Source organism: Canis lupus, chromosome 3 (assembly GCF_003254725.2).
Source record: "Canis lupus dingo isolate Sandy chromosome 3, ASM325472v2, whole genome shotgun sequence".
NCBI classification, from domain to species: domain Eukaryota; kingdom Metazoa; phylum Chordata; class Mammalia; order Carnivora; family Canidae; genus Canis; species Canis lupus.
The window spans coordinates 28,992,963-29,017,228 of NC_064245.1; the positions used below are offsets into that span (position 1 = coordinate 28,992,963).

At 36.8% G+C, this 24,266-nt stretch overlaps 1 protein-coding gene across 8 annotated transcripts in view; it reads left to right on the top strand.

Annotated features, from left to right (window-relative positions):
- Nucleotides 1-24,266, top strand: part of WDR41 (WD repeat domain 41) — a 204,438-nt gene that overhangs the window by 6,316 nt on the left and 173,856 nt on the right. For 2 of the 8 annotated variants that reach the window (XM_049108356.1, XM_049108357.1), the window contains exon 2: nt 21,477-21,544. The exons of 4 other annotated variants lie outside the window; for them this stretch is intronic. In XM_049108356.1, the coding sequence (XP_048964313.1) occupies nt 21,477-21,544 (68 nt within the window). Of the gene's footprint in view, nt 1-7,250; nt 7,269-21,476; nt 21,545-24,266 lie in introns of those variants that run through there. 2 more of the 8 variants (XM_049108360.1, XM_049108362.1) reach the window with 1 other exon arrangement.

The following is a 24,266-nucleotide window of genomic DNA, read 5'->3' on the forward strand; positions in this document are numbered from 1 at the left end:
TATATTAAAGCATATCTCAGATGTACATATTTCAATTTACATCTCTAGAAATAGGAATATTCTATTCTTACCCCAACAATTAAGTTTTTTATTGTTGATATCATCTAGAAATCATATTTCTTTGACTATTTCAAACTGTCTTCTTAGTTAGAATCAGGTCTAAACAAGATCCATACATTCGATTTGTCTCTTAAGCCTTTTTATTTATTTTTATTTTTATTTTTATTTTTTTTAAGATTTTATTTATTCATGAGAGACAGAGTCAGAGACATAGACAGAGGGAGAAGCAGACTCCTTGCAGGGAGCCCAGCATGGGACTCGATCCCCAGACTGGGATCATGCCCTGAGCCTACAGGCAGATGCTCAACTGCTGAGCCACCCAGGCATCCTCCTTAAGACTTTTTAAAAACAATTCAGTAATACTTGGTACAGTTAAAGAGTTGGGTAATCATCATCATCCAGTTTTATAGTGTTTCTACTCTCCCCATTCTACTTGACCCATTTGCAGTCAAGCCTTGCTCCCACCTCTGGCCCATGGAAACCACTGATCAGCTCTCTTTTTGTATAAATTTTCCTTTTCTGTACATTTCATTTCTTAAGTCTTTTAAAATCTGTGATAGTGTCTTCCTCCCTTCCGTTTCCCCCCTGCATTCTGGATTGGTCTGCTTGCTTCTTTCTGGAGTTACCTAATTTGTTCTTTATTCCTCTTGTTCTTCCATATTTCTTGTAAATAGAATTTAGCTTCAGAGCAGAGCAGCATTATCCAGTAGAACTTCTGCAAGTGAAGGAAATGTTCTGTATCTGTGCTTGTGTTCTGTATATGTACTGTTGAATAGCTACATGTGTGGCTTTTGACTATTTGTGATTGAGAAACTGAATTTTTAATTTCACTTTTAAAATTTAAGTAGCTAGTTACACATGGCCATTATTGGTGAAGCTGTAGAGTCTTAATCAAATTTAGGTCCAGCATTTTCAAGCAAGAATATTTTATAGGTTGTGCTATATGTTTCATATTGGAACATGTCAGGAGACACACTCTGTTTGCTTGTCAATTTCAGTGATGCTGTGGTTGGCCAATGGGTTCTAATTATGACAACCTGATCTCCACTGTATGATTTTTTTTTAAGATTTTATTTATTTGCCAGAAAGAGTGTGAGAGAGTGAGCACAAACGGGAAGCAACAGGCAGAGGGAGAAGCAGTCTCCCCGTTAAACAAGGGACAGAACTCGGTCCTAGGACCCTGGGATCATGACCTGAGCCAAAGGCAGACAACTGACCGAGCCACCCAGGCATCCTTCCATAGTATGGTTTCTTATCACCATTTTAGTTAATGGTTTCATACATTTATAAATATTATGTGAAGCATTTGTTTCAGTAAGGCTTGCAAAATGGTGATTTTCTCATTCTGTCATCCCTTCCACATTTATTGGCTACAATTCTTTAGGAAGAACTTTATCAACTAGAGCTATTTGGTTAACTGAAATACATACATCTTGTACATAAAGGGCAGGATAAATGCTTATTTTTTTTCCATTTTCATTGCCAGTCTTCAGAATAAGTAGTGTGTGCCTTAGTTATTTCTAGTAGTGTTTAATGGAGAGATTTTAAATATCATTATGAACTTGGGTTTATATATTTGGTGTACTTTAATCAGTTATATTTGTATATTTTTATATATATTGTATATTTTTGATGCTCAAAGTATCCCATCTTTGGAGCTCTTTCTGTTGGCTCATATGTTCTTTTGATTAAAACAGTAGAGAACACTAATAATTAAGGAAATGCAAATCATAATCACTTCATATCATATTATCAAAAACCAAAACAAAAGAGAAAACAGCAACTGTTGACAAGGAACCCTTGTGCACAATTGGTGGTAAAGTAAAATATTACAGTTGTTATGGAAGACAGTAGTCTGGTTCATCAAGAAATTAAAAATATATTACTGTATGATCCAGCATTTCCCCTTGTGAATATATATACGCAAAGGAATTGAAAGCAGGGATTTGAAGAGGTATTTCTATAGCCCTGTTCATAGTAGCATTAGTTGTAATAGCCAAAATGTGGAAGCAGTCTAAGTGTCCATAGATGGATGAATGGATAAACAAATGCTTTAAAAAGGAAGGAAATTCTGACACATGTTACAACCTGGATGAACCTTAAAGACATTATATTGAGTGAAATAAGCCAGTTGCAAAAGGACAAGTACTATACGATTTCACTTATATGAAGTGCCTAAAGTAGTCAATTTCATAGAGACACAAAGTAGAAGGGTGGTTGGTAGGACTTTGGGGAGAATGGGAGTTAGTGTTCAATGGATACTGAGTTTTAGTTTTACAAGATGGAAAGAGTTCTGTGAGTGGACAATGGTGACGGTGATTGTTGTACAGCAGTGTGAATGTACTTACAACCACTGAATTGTACACTTAAAATAGTTAGGATGATACATTTGTTATGCATATTTTACCACAATTTTCTTTAAAAGAAGTTTCTCAAAGTTCCATATGGGCAAAAGTGATTGTATTTGAATTTTATACTTTCATATTCTTCCCTGCTCAAAATAGGTACTCAGATTTTTTTTTTTTGAAAGTGTATCAGTCTAGGTTTTGATGACAAGAAACAGAAACTATCTTGCTGTTTTAAGCAAAAAAGGTGTATTGTAAGAATAATGGAGGATCATAGAAATGACAGGAAGCCAGAAAAGCAGGCTTAGAATGTGGGCAGGAACCAGAAGGGCCCAGAGTATAGGCAGCCATCAGTCTGGCCAACTAGTTGCTTTCATCTCTGGATACTGCCATCCCTACTGCATTCCTCTGTAATCAATCCTAATTGCACCTTTGACTTTGGGTCATTCTTCTAAAGTTCAGAGTTCTAAGCAACCCTGCCTTTTAGAGAGTAGAGAAAGGAAGGATCTGTTCTCTTTGGTCTCTCAGACCAGAGCATCTCACAAGACTACACACAAAATAGATTCAGCCAAATAGGAAAAGGATTTGATGCTGGAAAACTCCCATGGCAACATGTTCCCAGTCCCACGGAGGTTAAAAACTGACAACAAGGGATCCCTGGGTGGCGCAGCGGTTTGGCGCCTGCCTTTGGCCCAGGGCGCGATCCTGGAGACCCGGGATCGAATCCCACGTCGGGCTCCCGGTGCATGGAGCCTGCTTCTCCCTCTGCCTGTGTCTCTGCCTCTCTCTCTCTCTCTGTGACTGTCATGAATAAATAAATAAAATCTTTAAAAAAAAAAACTGACAACAAATATCCATTACTGATAGATGAAAAATGTATGTAACCTTTGCCTTGGGCAATTTGGCAAGAAAGTGTGGTAGAAAAGGTTATGGTGAGGCTGCTTGGGCATGTACAGGAAGAAGAAAGAGTCAGAGGGAAGGCTTTGACGGTAGACAATGGTAAGGAACAGATAGAGTGTGTGATAACTTAGAGAAAGCAGATAGGATGAGGATCCCAAGGACAGTCTCCATCATTTTACACAGGGCTGGTTCTAGTCAGCATATTTTTATTGGCTCATCCAGGAAATGAAAGTTGGCTTGTCCAGTTGGGAGAAGCTAGATTTTTCAGCACATAATATACCCAAATACTTAAGAATTAAAACATAAAACAGTCTATAGTAAAAAGCCTTCTTCCCACCTACTCCTGCCTCCATACATCAAAATTGTCCTTCTTAACAGTAATTATTTGTTTTCTGTATATGCTGGAGCTTTTTAAAGTGCTTTATAAACAAATGTGATTATATATTCTCCCCTGCTTTTGTAAACAAATGGTAACATTTTGATTTTGTTCCACTGTTCTATGCAGTGCTTTTTTCATATATCTTTTTAAAAATAAATTTATTTTTTATTGGTGTTCAATTTGCCAACATATAGAATAACACCCAGTGCTCATCCCGTCAAGTGCCCACCTCAGTGCCTGTCACCCAGTCACCCCCCGCCCACCTCCCCTTCTACTACCCCTAGTTCATTTCCCAGAGTTAGAAGTCTTTCATGTTCTGTTTCCCTTTCTGATATTTCCCACTCATTTTTTCTCCTTTCCCCTTTATTCCCTTTCACTATTTTTTATATTCCCCGAATGAATGAGACCATATAATGTTTGTCCTTCTCTGATTGACTCATTTACTCAGCATAATACCCTCCAGTTGCTTTTTTCATATATCTTGAAGAGATTTCTACATCAGTACATAAAGAACTTTCTTATTCTTTTTTTTTAAATGAGTTTTACTTTTTTTTTTTTTTATGATAGTCACACACACAGAGAGAGAGAGAGAGAGAGAGGCAGAGACACAGGCAGAGGGAGAAGCAGGCTCCATGCACCGGGAGCCCGACGTGGGACTCGATCCCGGGTCTCCAGGATCGTGCCCTGGGCCAAAGGCAGGCGCCAAACCGCTGCGCCACCCAGGGATCCCAGAACCTTCTTATTCTTCATAGTATTTCAGGATATAAGTTACATAAATCCCTATCAGTGGACATTTAGGTTCTTTTGATCTTTTTCTATTACAATTAATGCTGTAGTAAATAATCTTGAACATTTATCATTTCATATGTCTGAGTATTTCCTTTGAGTAATTCCTGGAAGTGGAGTTGCTGTGTCAAAGAGTTTTGCACTTTTATTTTTATATGTAATAACAAATTGTTCACCATAGGAGTATAACAACTTTCAGTTCCAACAACAATTTATGAGAATTCTGGTCTCCCCATGACTGAGGATGATTTTTTAAAAAAAGATTCCATTTATCTATTCATGAGAGACAGAGAGAGAGAGAGAGACACGGAGAGAGAGGCAGAGACACAGGCAGAGGGAGAAGCAGGCTCCTTGCAGGGAGCCCGACGTGGGACTCGATTCCGGGTCTCCAGGATCAGGCCCCGGGCCGAAGGCAGCGCTAAACCCCTGAGCCACTTGGGCTTCCCTGAGGATGATTTTTAAAGATTCAGCCCTGAGGTTTATGATTAGGAAAAGAGGCTGAATAGGAGTTATTTTTTTACTTTATTTCTACTTTGAGTCTTTGAAGAAGATATTAGAGGAGAGATGAGCGATTGGACAGTGAACTTGAGATGTGAAGAATAGAAGTACTTTGTTATTGGAGCAATAGGCACTTTCCCTCCTGAGGCCTCAAGTGCCAAACCTTTAGTTACACTGTATTAAAAGGTTTATAGGATGTGTCTTCTGGCTACATTTTTTCCACTCTCCTAAACTGACAATGTAAATATTTCATTGATTAATATTATTCACAGTTTATCTGCTTTATTGACATCCTTGCAATTCTTATGTGAATTTCAGTAAAATACTATAGCATTATTCCTCCTCTCCCCAGAAATTGGCAATTTCCTAGCAGTTGGAAAATAAAATGGTTTCCAACTCTCAGATCTACTTTAGTTTAGGATTCATCTCAGGTGGTATGTCTTGGCAAAATTAAAATTCAATGAAGAATCAAGTTTTATACCTTTAAAATTTTCCTTCTGATATTAAAAAAGTAGTTAGTAATACCATCCTATTCTTTTACCAGTTCCACACTTTCATTTTAATTCTTTAGGTTTCAGAGGGAACATTTCCCCTGGCCAGCCTTAGGAACTTCCAGAACTCCAATGTTTTTTTTTTTTTTTTTTTTAATTTTTTTTATTTATTTATGATAGTCACAGAGAGAGAGAGAGAGAGAGGCAGAGACACAGGCAGAGGGAGAAGCAGGCTCCATGCACTGGGAGCCTGATGTGGGATTTGATCCCGGGTCTCCAGGATCATGCCCTGGGCCAAAGGCAGGCGCCAAACCGCTGCGCCACCCAGGGATCCCCAGAACTCCAATGTTTTAAGTTTTACTTGAACCTCTTTTCTATGTTCTTCTTGAATTTACTCTTGCCTGAGTGATGACTAGTCACATACTAAGTCACTCCTTTGTTTTTATACGTAGTTAGATATAGAGCTAGAGAAAAATTTATGTAGTAGTATTTACCCTGTTTAGATGTACAATTCAGAGTTTTGACAAACATCTGCAGTCATGTAACTACCACCACAATCAACAAATAGAATATTTACATCACCCTCAAAAGCCCCTTTGTAGTCATTCCCCTTCCCCAACTCTCAATCTCTGATCTATTTTTTATCCTTTCAAGTTTTATCTTTTTCAGAATTCCAAATAAATGGAATCATGTATATAACCTTTGCATTTGTATTCTTTCATTTAATGTAAAGGTTTTTGAGATTGAGCCATATTGTGGCATGTATCAGTATTCTCTTTTTACTGTTAGGTAGCATTCCATTTGTATGGCTGTACTGAGGGCCATTATTTTTAGTGTGTTATTGTAAAGAGTGATTTGAGTATATTGGTCTGGTTTGAGTACATAGTTCAGTGATTTTGGTTCATTTGTGCTCAAGCCCAAGTTACCTAATGAGAGTTCAGTAGTGCACTCTGGCATAGGAATCTTAAATTTTCTTTAGGACTAGGCTATGTAGAAGACATCATTTGAGTTATACTTGGAGGCATGAGGAAGAATGCCATGAGAGAATCCCTGAAAGAGTGTTACTGAGCAATAGTGAGCATAATTATACATTAGACTCTGAGTTCCTTGAGGAACTTGTCTTGCTCTTTTCTTTTTTCCTTTTAAAAATTTAATCAGTTTCATTTTTTAAAAAATTTTTATTTGTCTTTTCTGTGTTATGTTCCTTTCTCTAGTGCCCTTGTAGTTCCTTGACAGTTATTTGTTGAGTAAGCCAAATTTGTCCCTAAATGCTGCCAGGTTATGATGTTAATTTATTTTGTCCTTGAAGTATAGTGCTCTTAAAACCACTGTGCACTTTGGTTATGCCTTTTCCATCTCTTTCCTCTTTTCCTCTTTCCTCCTGTGGCTGTAAAGAAAGATTGTCAGCCTCCTACATTGTGTTACATTTGTGGCTTTAAAAATTTTTAAATTAAGGTTTCAATTTTAATTCCAGTATAATTGACATACAGTGTCATATTAGTTTCAGGTGTATAATATAGTGATTCAACAATTCCATACATTACTCAGTGCTTATCATGATAAGTGTACTCTTGAATCCTTGTCACCTGTTTCACCCATCACGCTCCTCCACCTCCTCTCTGGTAACCATCAGTTTGTTCTCTATAGTTAAGAGTTTGTTTCTTGGTTTGTTTCTCTTTTTTCTTACGTTCATTTATTTTGTTTCTTAAATCCCACAGATGAGTGAAATCATATGGTATTCATCTTTCTCTGACTGACTTATTTCACTTAGCATTATATTCTCTAGCTCCATCCATATTGTTGTAAATGGTAAGTTTTCATTCTTTTTATGGCTGAATAATATTCCATTGTGTATGTATGATATTAATATCAGCGGCAATATACATATGTATATCATATATCCCACATGTCCCTTATCCATTCATCTATTCATCTTGGGCTACTTCCATAATTTGGCTATTGTAAATAATGTTAGAGATGTATATATCCTTTTGAATTAGTATTTTGTTTTTTTTTGAGTAAATACCCAGTAGTGTGATTGTTGGATGGTAGGGTAATTCTATTTTTAATTTTCTGAAGAACCTCCATACTGTTTCCACAGTGGTTATGACAGTTTGCATTCCTACCAACAAGTACACGAGGGTTCTTTTTTCTCTACGTCCTTGCCAACATTTTTTGTTTCTTGTGTTTTTGATTTTAGCTATTCTGACTGGTGTGATGTGATAGTGCATTGTGGTTTTGATTTGCATTTCCCTGATGATGAGAGAAATGTCTGTTCCTGTCTTCTGTCCATTTTTAAATTGGATTATTTGTTTTTTTTTGGTGAGGAGTTGTGTAAGTCCTTTATATATTTTGGATGCTAACCCTTTATCAGATATGTCATTTGCAGATATCTTCTCCCATTCTGTAGGTTGTCTTTTAGTTTTGTTAATTGTTTCCTTTGCTGTGCAGAAGCATTTTATTTTGAGGTAGTCCTAATAGTTAATTTTTGCTTTTATTTCCATTGCCTTGGGATATAGGTCTAGAAAAATGTTGGTATAGCCTTACGTTAATACTTTTTGTTCTTTTCATCACCAAGTGCCAAAGCCCTTTTTTTATCCTTCACCTCCCCTTTTATGATGGGACCCTGTGTTTTGGAAGATTTTCACTATCATATAGCATTTATTAAATAAATAATTTTCTCATTTGGAAAATCAGTCAAGGATATCTATCTCGCTATCTAGCCAGCTATGTATCTGACAGTAATCTGAGCTTCTGATTAGTTAGAGATAACCACTGTTAACTGCATAGAGTTATAATTTCTACCAGGAGCCAATATATTTGTTTTAGTTAATCTCATTAAGGGAACATATGTAACTTGCTTTACTCTTTTTAGAAGTAATAATAATAGTTCGAGGTTGCTCATTACTGCATTTACACATCCCTAAATGTCTAGAGATAGGCTAGGTTTGAAGTTACTATTTGATTTCTTTTCAAGAATGCCTGATATGAATATTAACCAAATATTTTGAGAATCTGGACTTGTAGCTTACTTCAAACCATAGGAATTCCAAAGCCCTAAGGACAGGGCGTAGCATTATGCTTCAGCCCTCATCAGCAGCATTAGCAGTGAACCATAGTTGTTTGTGCAAATCTAGGTTGGGCCTTATGGAAAAGAAAAAAGAATTACATCAGACTGGACTCTTCCTATTGTTAATGCCAGGAAACGCAACCCAAACAAACTTAGGAAAAAGGAAATACATTGACTAATATAATTCCAAAGATCAGGTTAGCTTCAGGAATTACTTGATTGGAGCTCAAACATTGTTTACAAAGCCTTGTTCTTCCTTGTGTGTCTCTCAGATTTAACACTGTAGTGTCAAAATGAACCTATTACATTCCCAGGCAGGTGGTTCCCTATGGTTCTAGGTTGGCTAAAGCAGCTCCTATCTGTATCTTGCCTGGTTCAAGTCCAGTGGGAAAGAGAAAGGCTCTTCTTCCCAGGATTCCTAGCAAGAATTTGAGTGTCAAAGACTTTGACAGAAATACATGGTCATCTTATACAAGGGACTATGCTCAGGGAAATTATGCACTTGATTGTTTAGCCCAAAACCAATAAACCAAGGTGTGAAGCTCCATCAATGGGCTGGGAACTGGGGTGGGGAATTCTGCAGAGTCAACTTAGGATAAAGTTATCAAAGGAAGCAGGGGTAGGTATATGGTAGTCTAATAAGGCTATGCACCAGCATTTAACATGCGCTTATCATTTCCTATTTGCTAGGGACTGAGCTAGATACTTTAACAAGTGTAGTTTGATTTAATTTCATTCTCACAGTGAGATAGTTACTTCCCTCACAGTGAGGTAATTACTTCTCTCTCTGCTTTATGGTTAAGGAGACTATTTCAGAGAGGTTAAATCATTGCCTAGTTTCTTATAATTGGTAATTTCTAGAACAAGAATTCTAGGCAAAGTCTTTCTGAACCCAGCTGTAGTATTTCCCATCACTGTCTCTTTGGTGTTCAAAAAATATCCTCAGCAGTAGCTGCAGCATCACTGGAAAATGACTGTAATCTCTCTAAATAATTATTTTTAAGATTGAAACCTTCACTTGGATGTGTTTATAAAATGATGAATTACATTATTTTTAATTTTTCCTTGTGTAGGCCATATGGGCTGCATTCATTCATCTAATAAATATTTGTTGGGTCCCTATTTTGAGCGAGATAGTGTTGTAGGAACTTAGGATAAAGTAGTGAACAAAACAAGTAACTCTTCTCAAGGAGCTTATATTCTGGTATAGAGGAGACATATAAAGAGCTATATAGTGCGAGATCAGGTGATCTTGAGTCTTCCCTTTTAACTTAGATTATTGAAGGAGCTTCAACCCTCACAGACATTTGCTGGGTCAGGCACAACCATGAAATTTCATTCATAGTTTATCTAGTATTGACTCATAAAACTACTCACTGCAACTGAACTCAGATGAAGGCCAGAAGCAAGGTAGAGGAATAAGGTAACTATCTAAAATCAGTCAAGCTATAAGGAAAGCCAAATGAATTAAACATTCCTTTTTTTTTAAAGATTTTATTTATTTATTCATGAGAGAGAGAGAGAGAGAGAGAGATATGCAGAGACACAGGCAGACAGAGAAGCAGGCTCCATGCAGGGAGCCTGACGTGGGACTTGATCCCGGGTCTCCAGGATCACGCCCTGGGCTGAAAGCGGTGCTAAACCGCTGATCCACCTGGGTTGCCGTAAACATTCATTTATATTCAAAATGTCTTTTCTTAGTTTTCTGGTTTTTTGGAAAGAGTTTTTTCTTTACTTCCAATCATTTCCTTCCCTCCATACACACAAAATTATAGATTGTTTAGAGCAGTGATTCTCAAAAGGTAGCCTTCGGATATCTAGGGTTCCCTTTTAGGAGGTTGGGGGAGATTAAAACCATTTTTAGGGATCCCTGGGTGGCGCAGCGGTTTGGCGCCTGCCTTTGGCCCAGGGTGCGATCCTGGAGACCCGGGATCGAATCCCAGGTCGGGCTCCCGGTGCATGGAGCCTGCTTCTCCCTCTGCCTGTGTCTCTGCCTCATTCTCTCTCTCTCTGTGACTATCACAAATAAATAAAAATTAAAAAAAAATAAAAAAAAATAAAAAAATAAAACCATTTTTATTATAAGACAAAGATGTGATTTACGTTTTTCACTGTGTTGACATTTGGTCTGTTGGTGCAAAAGCATTGGGGGATATAACTGCTTATGTTGTAGAGTGAATCAATACAATGATACCAAACTATACCAATAGTCATGGTACAGTTAAAAAAAAAAAAGGAAAAGAAAAAGTTGCACTTTTAGTTGGATACTTAAGGACATTTTGATCAGTAAAAAATTAATTTTATTGAATCTTAACTCTTGAGTATTTTTTTTTAATATTCTGGGTGAGGAAATGAGAATCATGCATAAAGCACTTTGGCCTGCATTTCAAAGTACAGTGGCTCTTGAGGAAAAGCGCTTGTGTGATTGAATTGACCTAGCTGCTTTTTTCATGGAATACTATTTTTACTTGAGAGAACAAATGATAAAGTGTAGCTATTTAGAGTTGAGTATTTGGCAGACATTTTCTCAAAAATGAATAGTGATCTTTCAAGGGAAACAACTGATAGTATTTGTTGTCAATGATAAACATTTGACCTCTCAAGTGAAAACTAGAAATTTGGAAAACTTGTATTAGCCACAGTGAGCTTGATAGTGTCCCAATATTTAAAGATTTTTCTGATGAGATTCATGGTTAATTCATGAATGTGATTTATAAATATTTTAAATAATGAAATGTGTCAACATTGGAAAGATCTATGTAAGTCACTAACCTGATCTTGTCCATCTCCAATTGACTTTTACTTCACTCAACATAATACCTTCCAGTTCCATCCACGTCAAAATAGTGAAAGAGATTATAGGGGAAAGGAGGGAAAAGGAATGAGGAAAATTTAGAGAGGGTGACAAAACAGAGACTCCTAACTCTGGGAAATGAATAAGGGGTAGTGGAAGGGGAGGCAGGCGGGAGGATGGGATGACTGGGTGACGGGCACTGAGGAGGTCACTTGATGGGATGAGCATTGGGTGTTATACTATATGTTGGCAAATCAAACTTCAATAAAAAATATTAAAAAAATAAAAATAAACTGATATTGACAAATGACCAATGCATGATGGTACAAAATTATGCAAGTTAGAAGATCCAAAGTTCAAGATAAACCAATATATTTTTAATGTAAAGAAGTATGAAAATTTCATCGATGTGGTTTCAGATTTCATATTGCAGCTTTTTTTTTTATTAAAGTAGAATATCTCCAATTATTCAAAACAAATGTTAAAATAATCTATTTTTCAACTTCATATCTGTCTGGGGCTAGATTTTCTTTATATACTTCAGTCAAAATAATATGACAAATTCAGGTGTCTTCTGTTAAAGCAGTCTTCTCATTAAGTTTTTTTTAAATTTATTTTTCTATTTATGATAGTCACACACACAGAGAGAGAGAGAGAGAGAGAGGCAGAGACATAGGCAGAGGGAGAAGCAGGCTCCATGCACCGGGAACCCGACGTGGGATTCGATCCCGGGTCTCCAGGATCCCGCCCTGGGCCAAAGGCAGGCCCCAAACCGCTGCACCACCCAGGGATCCCAAGTTTTTTTTTTTTGAGGGGGGAATACATTTACTTTAAACTTTTATTTATATTAACATGTAATGGGTTTATTTTTATTTTAAAATTATTATTTAGATTTTTAAAGTTTTAGTTTCTCATAGTACAACTCTTAAAATAATCTATAAAAAAAGCTATTTGAGGTCCTCAATAACTTTTAAGGGATCAAGAAAGTTTGAGAACTCACATGTTGAGAACTGCTGCCTTAAAGGGCTGTTTTATCCTTCCAAGGATCAAAAGATTGTGTTTCACTTCTCTACTTTTTCTGCATAGTGAACCTAACTGAAGAGTTCCCCACAGAACTGAAAATTTATCAAGGAACTCTATATTTAGGTGACAGAATTTACAGATCGTTCTCTGATTATCAGAGTCTAATTTCTAATAATTAAAATCTTGTAATATAAATCACTGGAGCCTTTTATTAAAATTAGAAGATTTCATTTCAGGATGAGGCTGAAGTCTGTCTGGGTAGGGAGCAAGTGTAGGGCCAAGAAATATCTGTCATATGTACTCCAGCTAATGAATGACTCCTGCCTCTAGAGCTCCTCACCACGTTGCCTCTAGCTCACACCATTAGACCCCTTCCCCCAGCCCCTAAAGTAGGAGACTCCTCCAAACTCTGTGGCAGGTAGCAGAAGAATGGGAAACCATAGCTGAAAGACCCGTGTTCTTGGTTTAAACTGTGAATGCTCTTTCCCACTGAAATATGCGAAATACCATTCGTGGTTCACTTCTATGAGAGTTACACGTGGATGGAATAGGCATTTGTGGGCTTGCCTGGAAGCCTTAAGTGCCCTAAGTTCCAAATAAAATGTTTAGGATTTAACTTTTTCATAGTTGGGAACTGCTTCTACTTTAAAAACTATTTTACATTTTATTTTATTTTATATTTTACATTTTAAATCAGGATAAATATTATCATAGGGACAGGTAGAATTAAGAATGGTCTTACAGTAGTGAAATGGAGTAATTTTATTCTTTGTAAGACTGAATGATGGAATTTCAACCACAGGTTATGAAATTAAGCCTACAGGCGATATGTAAAACCAGGGTATTGATCAAGAAGTGCCTGAATCCCCAAATTTTATAAAATGGCATCATATTTCTCTGGGCTGTTGGCATTCAAAAAAAATAAACATTCCACAAAATTGCCTATTTTCTAGTTAAACTGATGTCCTATAACTGTATCTGAAAAGCTAAGTTGTAATTTTGAGGACACCATGGATGAAAGAGAAAAAAAAATTACTACCACTAGTAACAGATGTGAAATTACATTAGATAAATATAATCATTAGTTTCAGTCTCACCCTGGTTAATTTGTTTGTGGAAATGTGCAACCCATTATTCATTAGATAATTTTTCACACATTGATTAGAAAGCCATGTCGAATTGTGACCCTGCACATTTGGGCTTACCTATTTCGCAATGAAGTATACCGCTTACAATAGTGGAAATGGGGGACAAAATGTTTATCTCAAGCTGATTTTGTGCCAATAAATAAAGTAAATCAATAGCCAGTGAAGTGTGAACAACATTTCTCTGCTGTATAATATGGTTTTGGGGGCAATTTGACATGCTACAAGGGGAAACAAGGGTCTTGAACAGAAAGGTAATAAAAGCAAATCATGCTGGTAACTGTTATTGAAGTCCTGTATTTTTCTATACTTGGGCAGCTTTAAGATGTGAAAAATAATGCACATAAAATTATAAAAATATTGAGGCAACTTTCCCCCATATTTATAAACATTCTTTCTTATAGCTGAACTTGATATTATTGGTCATGCATTCTATACCTGTGACAAATCTTTTCTATTTTCTATTTGATCTAATTTAGTGCACAAATTCAGATAACTTTAATATATTTATAGCAAATAGAACACAAAGACCTTAAATTTCCAATAGACTTTATTAGCACTCAGTAAGACTTCATCTGAATTTTACTTTTCAATATTCAGATAACTACATACAGTAATAAAAAAACCTCTTATATTAAAAAATATTTTTTTTGTCCTGCAAAAAGCTTCAAAGAGAAGCCCCCATTTTATCATCTTGCACATTTTTTTACCACTCCAAGCACCACAGAACCATAGGAAAGTGAAGTTCTTTTCTAATTCTCTGAAGAATAATGATATAAGTGCATTTATAAAGTATATCTTCTTGCCAGTTTGAACCTCTGACGTTCATTTTAAATTAAGATGAAAGTAACACATTTTTCCACATAATGCAGGCTGTATTCAAGTAATTAATGGTTAATTAAAAGCAGTTTTTTCTGTAGCTCAGACAGCGAAGGGCTATGCTATGTTACCATAGAAAGGAGGAGGTTAGGGTCTGTGATTTCTAGAAGAAGCATTTTGGCCCTCTTGGTCTAAAATAAAATCCTAGCCAGGGAAGACAACAGTTTCAAAAGAGAAATGGTTGCTGGTGTCACAGAAATTGTATTTTGCTGCCCAGGAATGTTACTTCCTTGACAAATTCTGTATACTATTAGAATTTCAGAAAATCATTGGCATTTTGATAATGGATGCTAAGAGGAGCACCTGGATGGCTTAGTTGATTAAGTGTCTGACTCTTGATTTTGGCCTCGGTCATGGTCCTAGGGTTGTGGGATTGAGCTCCACATTGGGCTTCATGCTGGGCATGGAGTCTGCTTGAGATTCTTTTTCTTTCCCCTTACCCGCTTCTTGCTCACTTGATCAAAAAAAAAAAAAAAAAGAAAGAAAAAATAACAGGTGCTAATATATAGTATATTTATTTATAGCCAATGGCTTGATTCGTGGAAGAGTCCTATATATATATTATTATATATAATATACAATATATTAATATATAATATATAATTATATATATAAAATATGTACATAGAATGCTTATTTTGACATTATTCCTCCTCTACCTTTTTTTGTTTGAACAAGGGCTTCAGTCTACTATAGATGATTTTTAAAAATCTAGATTTAAAAACAACTGATGTTAGCAAGGATGCAGAGAATGGGCAACCCTCTTACACTGTTGGTGGGAATGCAAACTGGTGCAGCCGTTTTGGAAAACAGTATAGAGCCTCTTCAAAAAGTTAAAAATATAACTACTCTATGACCCAGCAATTGGACTACTAGTTATTTATCCAAAGGATACAAACATAGTGATTCGAATGGCCAAATTATGGACAGACTCAGATGTCCATTAAAAGATGAATGGAGGGGATCCCTGGGTGGCCCAGCGGTTTAGCGCCTGCCTTTGGCCCAGGGCGCGATGCTGGAGTCCCGGGATCGAGTCCCACATCAGGCTCCCAGCATGGATCCTGATTCTCCCTCCTCCTGTGTCTCTGCCTCTCTCTCTCTCTCTCTTTCCATGTCTATCATAAATAAATAAATCTTAAACAAAAAAAAAAAAAAAAGATGAATGGATAGGGCAGCCCTGGTGGCGCAGCGGTTTAGTGCCACCTGCAGCTCAGGGCATGATCCTGGAGATCCTGGATCAAGTCCCACTTCAGGCTCTCTGCATGGAGCCTGCTTCTCCCTCTGCCTGTGTCTCTGCCTCTCATTCTGTGTTTCTTTTCTTTTCTTTTTTTTTTTAATTTTTTTTAACTTTTATTTATTTATGATAGTCACAGAGAGAGAGAGAGGCAGAGACACAGGCAAAGGGAGAAGCAGGCTCCATGCACCAGGAGCCTGATGTGGGATTTGATCCCGGATCTCCAGGATCACACCCCAGGGTGCAGGCGGCGCTAAACCGCTGCGCGACTGGGGCTGCCCCCACTCACTGTTCTTTTAGCTATTCTCCAATTCTCTAAGCATATCACAACCTTGGGGCCTTTGTTCTTAGTGTTTCCTCTACCCAGGACACTCTTCTTTCTGATTCTTGCATAATTCGTTCTTTTATTCCTTTAGATCTCTGCTTAAATGACACTTCCTTGGACAGTCCCTGGTATCCTTTCTAAAATAACATTCTTCCATCATTCTCTATTCTCTTGCTTTTTTTTTTTTCCCCTCCTAGCATTCATTACTTCCTGAACATGATCTTATGTGTATCTTTTGAAAAGTTTTTTGTCATCAGTGTATAAACTCCCTGTGGGTAGGACTGCATCTGTTTTTTTCATTGTTAATCCCTAGCACAAAGAACTATGCTTACCTTATAGAAAGTACTTGAAAAATATTTGTTGGGTGACTTGAGGGTTTGTTCAGTATTCTTCTGTTACAAATGTAGCGGGATGAGAAAAGTTATTTTGTCAATTATCTTTGTTGGGAAAAACATCTTAACATCTATACATGTAATGTGTAGCTCTGAGGAAATAGATTGAAAGAAACAAAGACATAGTTTAAAATGAATAGTAATTATAAGTAGAAGAGAGGAGAATGAAGTGGATAAGGGACTGAGTGTGGAGAGAGAGGGTCAGACTATAAGGCAGAAGACTAAAGCATGAATGAGAGAGGTAGAGATGGTAGAAATGACTGAGACTTTTAATAGAACAGGAGTATTTCATATTTATATTCTAGTAATTTGGCAATATAAGCTTTTCCCCATTAAGCTTTGAATCTTGCTGGCACACAGCTGTGTGATGTCACTGGCAGTGTTTTATTGGGAGAAGTCAAGAAAAACCAGGTCTGATGTTTGAGTCAAAACCCAGATGGTGATAAAGGAACAGTTTGTATACAGAGAATGAGTATTCAACAGAAATCAAAATGAAGCCAGAAGTTATAGGGAAGCCACTGGATTGCTCACTGAAAGTAGGAAGGGGAATTAAGTAGACCTTATCTAGCTCTTAAGCCTGAATTATAGAAACAACACAGTGGTAAATCTGTGTAGCTAGTTCTTTATACCATGTCCATGATTATTTACTTAGGGTAAATTTCTAAAATTGGAATTGCTGGCTCAAAGTATGTTGGCATTGTTAAGCCTTTTGATATGTGATCATACTGCCTTCCAGGAAAATGGTACAAATTTGAAATCTGAAATGTTTTATAAAAGTAAGGGTTATTAAAAGAAACCTCAGGGGCACCCGGGTGGTGCAGTCAGTTGAGAGTCTGACTCTTGATTTCAGCTCAGGTCATGGTCTCAGGGTCATGAGATCCAGCCTCGCGTCAGGCTCCGCACTCAGTGGAGAGTCTGCTTGAGATTCTCTCTCTCTCCTCTTTCTGTGCTCCTCCTCTCCATGCTCTCTCTCTCTAAAGTAATAAATAAATAAATCTTTAAAAAAACAAACCTCAATATTATAAATCTACTAAGCTGGCTATAATAAAAAAGATGGAAAATAAGTGTTGATGAGGGTTTGGAGTAATTGGAGCTCTCACCTATTGTGGATGAGAATGTAAATGGTATAGCTGCTTTGGAAGACAGTTTGGCAGTTCCTCAAAAAGGTAGACATTGAATTAACCATTTGGCCCAGCATTCCCACTCTAAATTATATACCAAGAGGAATAAACATATGTCCACATACTGATACAGAAATGTTCATAACAGCATATTTATAGCAACCAAAAAGTAGAAACAAACCAAATGTGTTCAATAACTGAAGGATGAACAAATAAAATATGGTATATCTGTACAGTAGAATATTATTTGGCAATGAAAATAAAGTACTGATATGTATTATAACATGAATGAACCTTGAAAACTTTACCCAAGTAAAAGAAACCAGTCACAAAAGCCTGCATATTGTATAATTACATTTTTGTAATTATAATGAGCAAATCTATAGAAACAGAATTTGGATTAGTGGTTGCTTAGGGCTGGAGATGGGGAGAATGAGGAGTGACAGCTAATGAGTATGGAGTTTCTTTAGTGGGGAGGAAAGTGTTTTAAAATTAGATTTTAGTGATGTTGCCACAACTCTGTATATATAAAAAAACATTGACTTACGCTTTTTAAAAAATTTTTGAGTTTTAATACCTATTTTTATTTTTTTAAACTTTTGAGTATATTTATTTACTTATTTATTATTATTTTTAATAGTTTTTTTAAAGAGCTCTTATTTATTTATTCATGATAGACATAGAGAAAGAGAGAGAGGCAGAGACACAGGCAGAGGGAGAAGCAGGCTCCATACCGGGAGCCTGACGTGGGACTCGATCCCAGGACTCCAGGATCATGCCCTGGGCCGAAGGCAGGCGCCAAACCGCTGAGCCATCCAGGGATCCCCACTTTTGAGTATATTTAATGCAATATTACATTTGTTTGGAGTGTACAATGTAATAATTCAACAAGTTTATACATTGTGTTATGCTCATCACAAGTGTAACTACCATCTGTCCCCATGAATTGCTATTGCATTATCATTAACTATATACTTTATGCTTTGCCTTTTATTCCCATGACTCAGTCATTCCATAACTGGAAGCTTTGTCTCCTACTGTCCTTCACCCATTTTGCCTAATCTCCCAACTCTTTCCCCTTTGGAAACCATCAGTTTGTTCTGTATTTATAGGTCTGACTCTGCGTTTTGTTTATTTATTTTAGATTCCACTAATTTTTTTGCTTTAATTTATAATTTGATATTAATATTGTTACCCTTGATTTTAATTTGAAAATTAACCTGAAAGTATTTGAAAATATATATTGGAAAAAATCCCCAAATTTCCTTGTGTTTTGTAGAGTGTATCCTTCATAAAGAGACTGTAATTTACTTTTTGGATAAATAATTTTTCTTTCATTTTCTTGTATTTATTTTTAGTATATGTGCTGCTGAAGTGAGCACTTATTTACTTTTTCATCATGATAACTGTACGCTTTAATCCCCATCACCTATTTCTCCTATCCCCCCACTCACCTCCCTCTGGTTAAAGAGATTTGTTCTTTATGGTTAAGAGTCTGTTTCTTGGTCTACCTCTCCCACTTTCTCTTTTTTTTCCCTTTGCTGGTTTGTTTTGTTTCTTAAATTCCACATATAAGTGAGATCATGTGATATTTGTCTTTCTCTGACTGACTGACTTCCCTTAGCATTATATTCTCTAGCTCCATCCATGTTGTTGCAGATGGCAAGATCTCATTCTTTTTTATGGCTGAATAATAAATAGTTCAGTGTGTGTGTGTGTGTGTGTGTGTGACATCTTTATTGATCAAACAGTGAACACTTGGCTGCTTTCATAGTTTGGCTATTATAAATAATGTTGCAGTAAACAACAGTGGAATTCAGTGGAATTCCTGGATCCCATGGTATTTTCTACTTTTAATTTTTTGAGGAAGCCTCTATACTATTTTACATGGTGGCTGTACCAATTAACATTCCCATCAGTAGTGCAGGAGGGTTCCTTTTTTTCCACATCCTTGCCAACACTTATTTCTTTCATTTTTATTTTAGTTATTTTAATAGGTGTGAGATGACGAGAACTGTGGTTTTGATTTGCATTTCCTTCATGATTAGTGGTGTTGAGCTTATTTTCATGTGTCTGTTGGCCATCTATGTCTTCTTGGAAAAATGCCTATTTAGTCTTCTGCCCATTTTAAATCAGATTGTTACTTTTATGTGAAGTTGTATAATTTCTTTATCTATTTTGAATATTGATCTCTTATCAGATACATCATTTGTAAATATCTTCTCCTATTCAGTAGGTTGCCTTTTTGTTTTGTTGATTATTTCCTTTGTTGTGTAAAGCTTTTTCTTCTGATGTAGTCCCAGTAGTTTAGTTTTGCTTTTGTTTTCCCTTACCTTAGGAGACATATCTAGAAAAATGTTCCTATGGCCAATGTCAAAGAAATTTCTCTGTTCTTTTGTAGGATTTTTAGGGTTTCAGGTCTCACATTAAGATCTTTATCTATTTTGAGTTTATTTTTGTATATGGTGTTGAAAGGTCCAGTTTCATTCTTTTACATGTAGCTGTCTGATTTTCCCTGCACCATTTGCTGAAGAGAATGTCTTTTCCCCATTGTATACTCTTGCCTCCTTTGTCATAGATTAATTGACCATTTAATCTGTGGATTTATTTCTGAGTTTTCTATTCTTTTTCTTTTCTAGGTTTTTTATTCTGTTCCATTGATCTATGTATCTGTCTTTGTGCCAGTACCGTACTCTTTTGATTACTGCAGCTTTGTAATATAACTTGAAGCCCAGAATTGTGATAGCTCCAGCTTTACTTTTCTTTCTCAAGATATCTTTGGCTATTTGGGGTCTTCTGTGGTTCTACACAAATTTTAGAATTATTTGTTCTAGTTCTTTGAAAAATGGTGTTGGTATTTTGTTAGTGATTGCACTGAATCTGTGGATTGCTTTGGGTAATGAGGACATTTTAACAATATTCATTCTAAAAAAAAAAAAAAAAAACCATATTCATTCTTCCATTCCATGGGCATGGAATATATCCATTTGTGTCATATTCAGTTTCTTTCATAAGCTTTTTATGGTTTTCAGAGTACAGATATTTCACCTCTTGGTTAATGTATTCTTAGATATTTTATTCCTTCTAGTGCAGTTGTAAATGGTAGTTGTTTTTTTTTTTTCTTAATTTCTCTTTCTGGTGCTTCATTATTAATATATAGAAACACTACCAATTTCTGGCTGTTAGTTTTGCATCCTGCATTTGACTGAGTTCATTTATTACTGCAAGCAGTTGTTTGATGGAATCTTTAGGAATTTTCTATTTAGAGTATCATGTTGTCTGTAAATAGTGGCAGTTTTACTTCTTTACCAATATGGATGTCTCTTATTTATTTTTCTTTCTTTTTTTTTTTTTTTTTTTGGTCCAGTGGCTAGCACTTGCAGTAGTATGTTGAATAATGGTGATGAGAGTGAATATTCTTGTCTTGTTCCTGACCTTAGAGGCAAAGCTCTCACATTTTCACCACTGGATATGATCATTTTAGCTGTGAGTATTTCATACATGACCTTTATTATGTTGAGGTATATTCCCTCTAACCCCACTTTGCTGATAATTTTTTTATTATGAATGACTGTTGAATATTGTCAGATGCTTTTCCTGCATCTGTTGAGATAATCATATGATTTTAAGAAAGATTTTATTTATTTATTTGAAAGAGAGAGAGAGAGATATCACAAGCAGGGAAGAGGAGTAGAGGGAGAAGCAGGGAACCTGACACAAGGCTTGATCCCAGGACTCTGAGATCATGACCCAAATTGGAGTCAGATGCTTAACTAACTTAGCCACCTAGGTGCCCCAATCATGTGATTTTTATCCTTAGTTTTGTTTATGTGGTGTATCAGGTTGATTGATTTGTGAAAGATTAACCATCTTTGTGTCCCCAGAATAAATCACACTTGATTGTGGTAAATGATCTTTTTAATATATTATTGAAAGAGGGAGCTAAGATGGGGGTGGCAAAATAGGAGGACCCTAAGCTTGACTCATCCCTTGAACAGTACTAGATAACTATTAAATCATTCTAAATGTCCCAGAAATCAACCTGAAGACTGGCAGAACTACCGACACAACTAAAGAGAGAGAAGAAGCCACACTGAAGAAGGTAGGAAGTGTGGAGATATGGTTTGGGGGACAAAGATCACAGGTGATGCAAAAGGGAGGGAGCCCCTCTTGGGGGGAAAGGTGAGAGACAGAGGAACACGGAGGGAGATGCACAAGGAGAACATTTCCCCAAAGCCATTGGCTGGAAAAACTAAAGGAGCTGATTTTCATGAATTCTGGCCACAAGTGCGGCTTAAAGACTACAGTTTTAAATGTCTGTGGGCTTGGCTTGGGATAGAACCAAGGTAGGCAAACAAGCCAGGGACACACAGTGTAGAAATAGTTATCTGAATGATTCTTTGGAAACATGGGCAGGGTGGGGATTATTCCCTCTTCTTGGAGAGCATCTCTGAGAGGTAGCATTCACAGAGACGCCTCTCCAGGAACAAAGGGCAGGCTGGGATTTCCCTCCCCTACCCCTCAGCATAAACAGAGTCACTTGCGATAAGCAGCACAGCACCAACACTGGCTGCCTAATCTACTTATACCAGGTCCCATAACCCTGTGATATGGAGGTATTTCCCTTCTACCTCTAGTTTGCTTCAGTCCCAGCAGGGCAGGCCCCTTCCCCAGAAGACTAGCGGAAACTACTGACCCACCATATATCTTGATCAGAGAGTTCTGCAGGGTTTCGGTTCTTGTAGAAGTAGTATCAGATCTCATTTAATAAGCACACCACTGTACACCTAGTTAAAACTAATTATGTTTTGGCCAAGAACCAAACACTGCTCATTGCAGGCAAGGAGAGCCTCTCCAGATGACTGGGCTGAGGCATAGAGCAGCCAAAACACAACAGCAGAGTGTATGCGGCCCATATCAGAGACACTCTCTGAAGCCTGGCCTTGGACACTATATGGCCTCTTCTTCACAAAGCAATCACTCTCAGGAGCAGGAAACAATACACAGAAGACAGAGACAATGCTAAGGGAGAGGAATTTATCCCACATGAAAGAACAATATAAGGTCATAGCCAGAGATCTAAGCAAAACAGAAGTAACATGGCTGTTGGAAAATGTAAAGTAGCAATCACAAGAGTACTCTCTTGGCCTAAGAAAAGAATGGAAGACTTCAGGTAAGCCCTTACTGCAAAGGTAAAAGAGTTAAAAAGCAGACATGAAAAATGGAACAACTGAGATTCAAAACAGGCTTTATGTGATGAACATAAGGCTGGAAGAAGCAGAGGAATGAATAAGTGATATGGAAGATAAAATAATGGAAAATATTGAAGCTGAACAAAAGAGAGAATTATGGAACATGAGAAGACTTAGGGAACTCATTGGTTTCAGCAAATAAACATAGTAACATTAACATTATAGGAATCCCAGAAGACAGAGAGAAAAGGGGGCAGAAAATTTGAAGAAATAATAGCTGAAAATTTACCTAATCTGGGGAAGGAAACAGATAATCCAGATCCAGTATGCACAGAGAACTCCCATCAAAATCAATAAACGCAGGCCAACACCAAGGCATGTTGTAATTAAATTTGCAAAATATAGCAATAAAGAGAAAATCTTAAAAGCAGCAAGACAAAAGAAATTCCTTACAAGAGAAGACCCATCTGTCTAGCTGCAGATCTCAACAGAAACTTGACAAACCAGTGAGAGTGGCATGATATATTTAAACTGCTGAAGCAAGCATCTGCAGCCAGGAATACTCTATCCAGCAACACTATAATTCAGAATAGGAGAGATAAAGAGTTTCCCAAACAAAAACTAAAGGAGTTTGTGACCACTAAACCAGCACTGCAAGAAATATCAAAGGGAACTCGTTGAGTAGAAAGGAGACACCAAAAATGGTAAAGACAAGAATGGAGCAGAGAAAATGTCCAAAAACAATGACAAAACAAGTAAAAAGGCACTATGTACACATATGTCAATAATTACTCTGAATGTAAATGGACTAAACAGTCCAATCAAAAGACATAGGATGTCAGAATGGATAAAAAACCAAACAAGATCCATCTATATGCTGACTATGAGACTCATTTTAGACCAAAAGATACCTGCAGAGTCAAAGTAAGAGGATGGGGAAACATTTATCATGCAGATGGAATTAAAAGAAAGCCAGAGTAGCAATACTTCTATTGGTCAAACTAGACTTTATTTATTTTTTTAAAGATTTTATTTATTTATTTATTCATGACACACACACACACACACACACACACACACAGAGGCAGAGACACAGGCAGAGGGAGAAGCATGTGGGACTCGATCCCAGTACCCCAGGATCATGACCTGAGCCAAAGGCAGACGCTCAACCACTGAGTTGCCCAGGTGCCCTGACAAACTAGACTTTAAATCAAAGACTATAATAAGAGGAGAAGAAAGGCACTATATTATAACAAAGGAGTCAGTCCAACAAGATGAACAATTCCAAATATTTATGCACCTAACATGGGAGCACCCAAATACATAAAACAATAACAAACATAAAGGAACTTGTTGATAATAATACAATAATAGTAGGGGACTTTATTTAACACTCCACTTATATCAGTGCACACATCATCACGTAAGCAGAAAATCAAGAAAACAATGGCATTGAATAACACACTGGACCAGATGGTGATGAACATAAATGCAATAACCCTCAAGAAAGTAGGATTAGAGGTAACATACTGTAATATAATGAAGGCCATATATGAAAACCCCATAGGGTAATTTCATCTTTAGTGGGGGAAAAACAGCTTTTCCTTCTGGTCAGGAAAAAGAGATAACCAC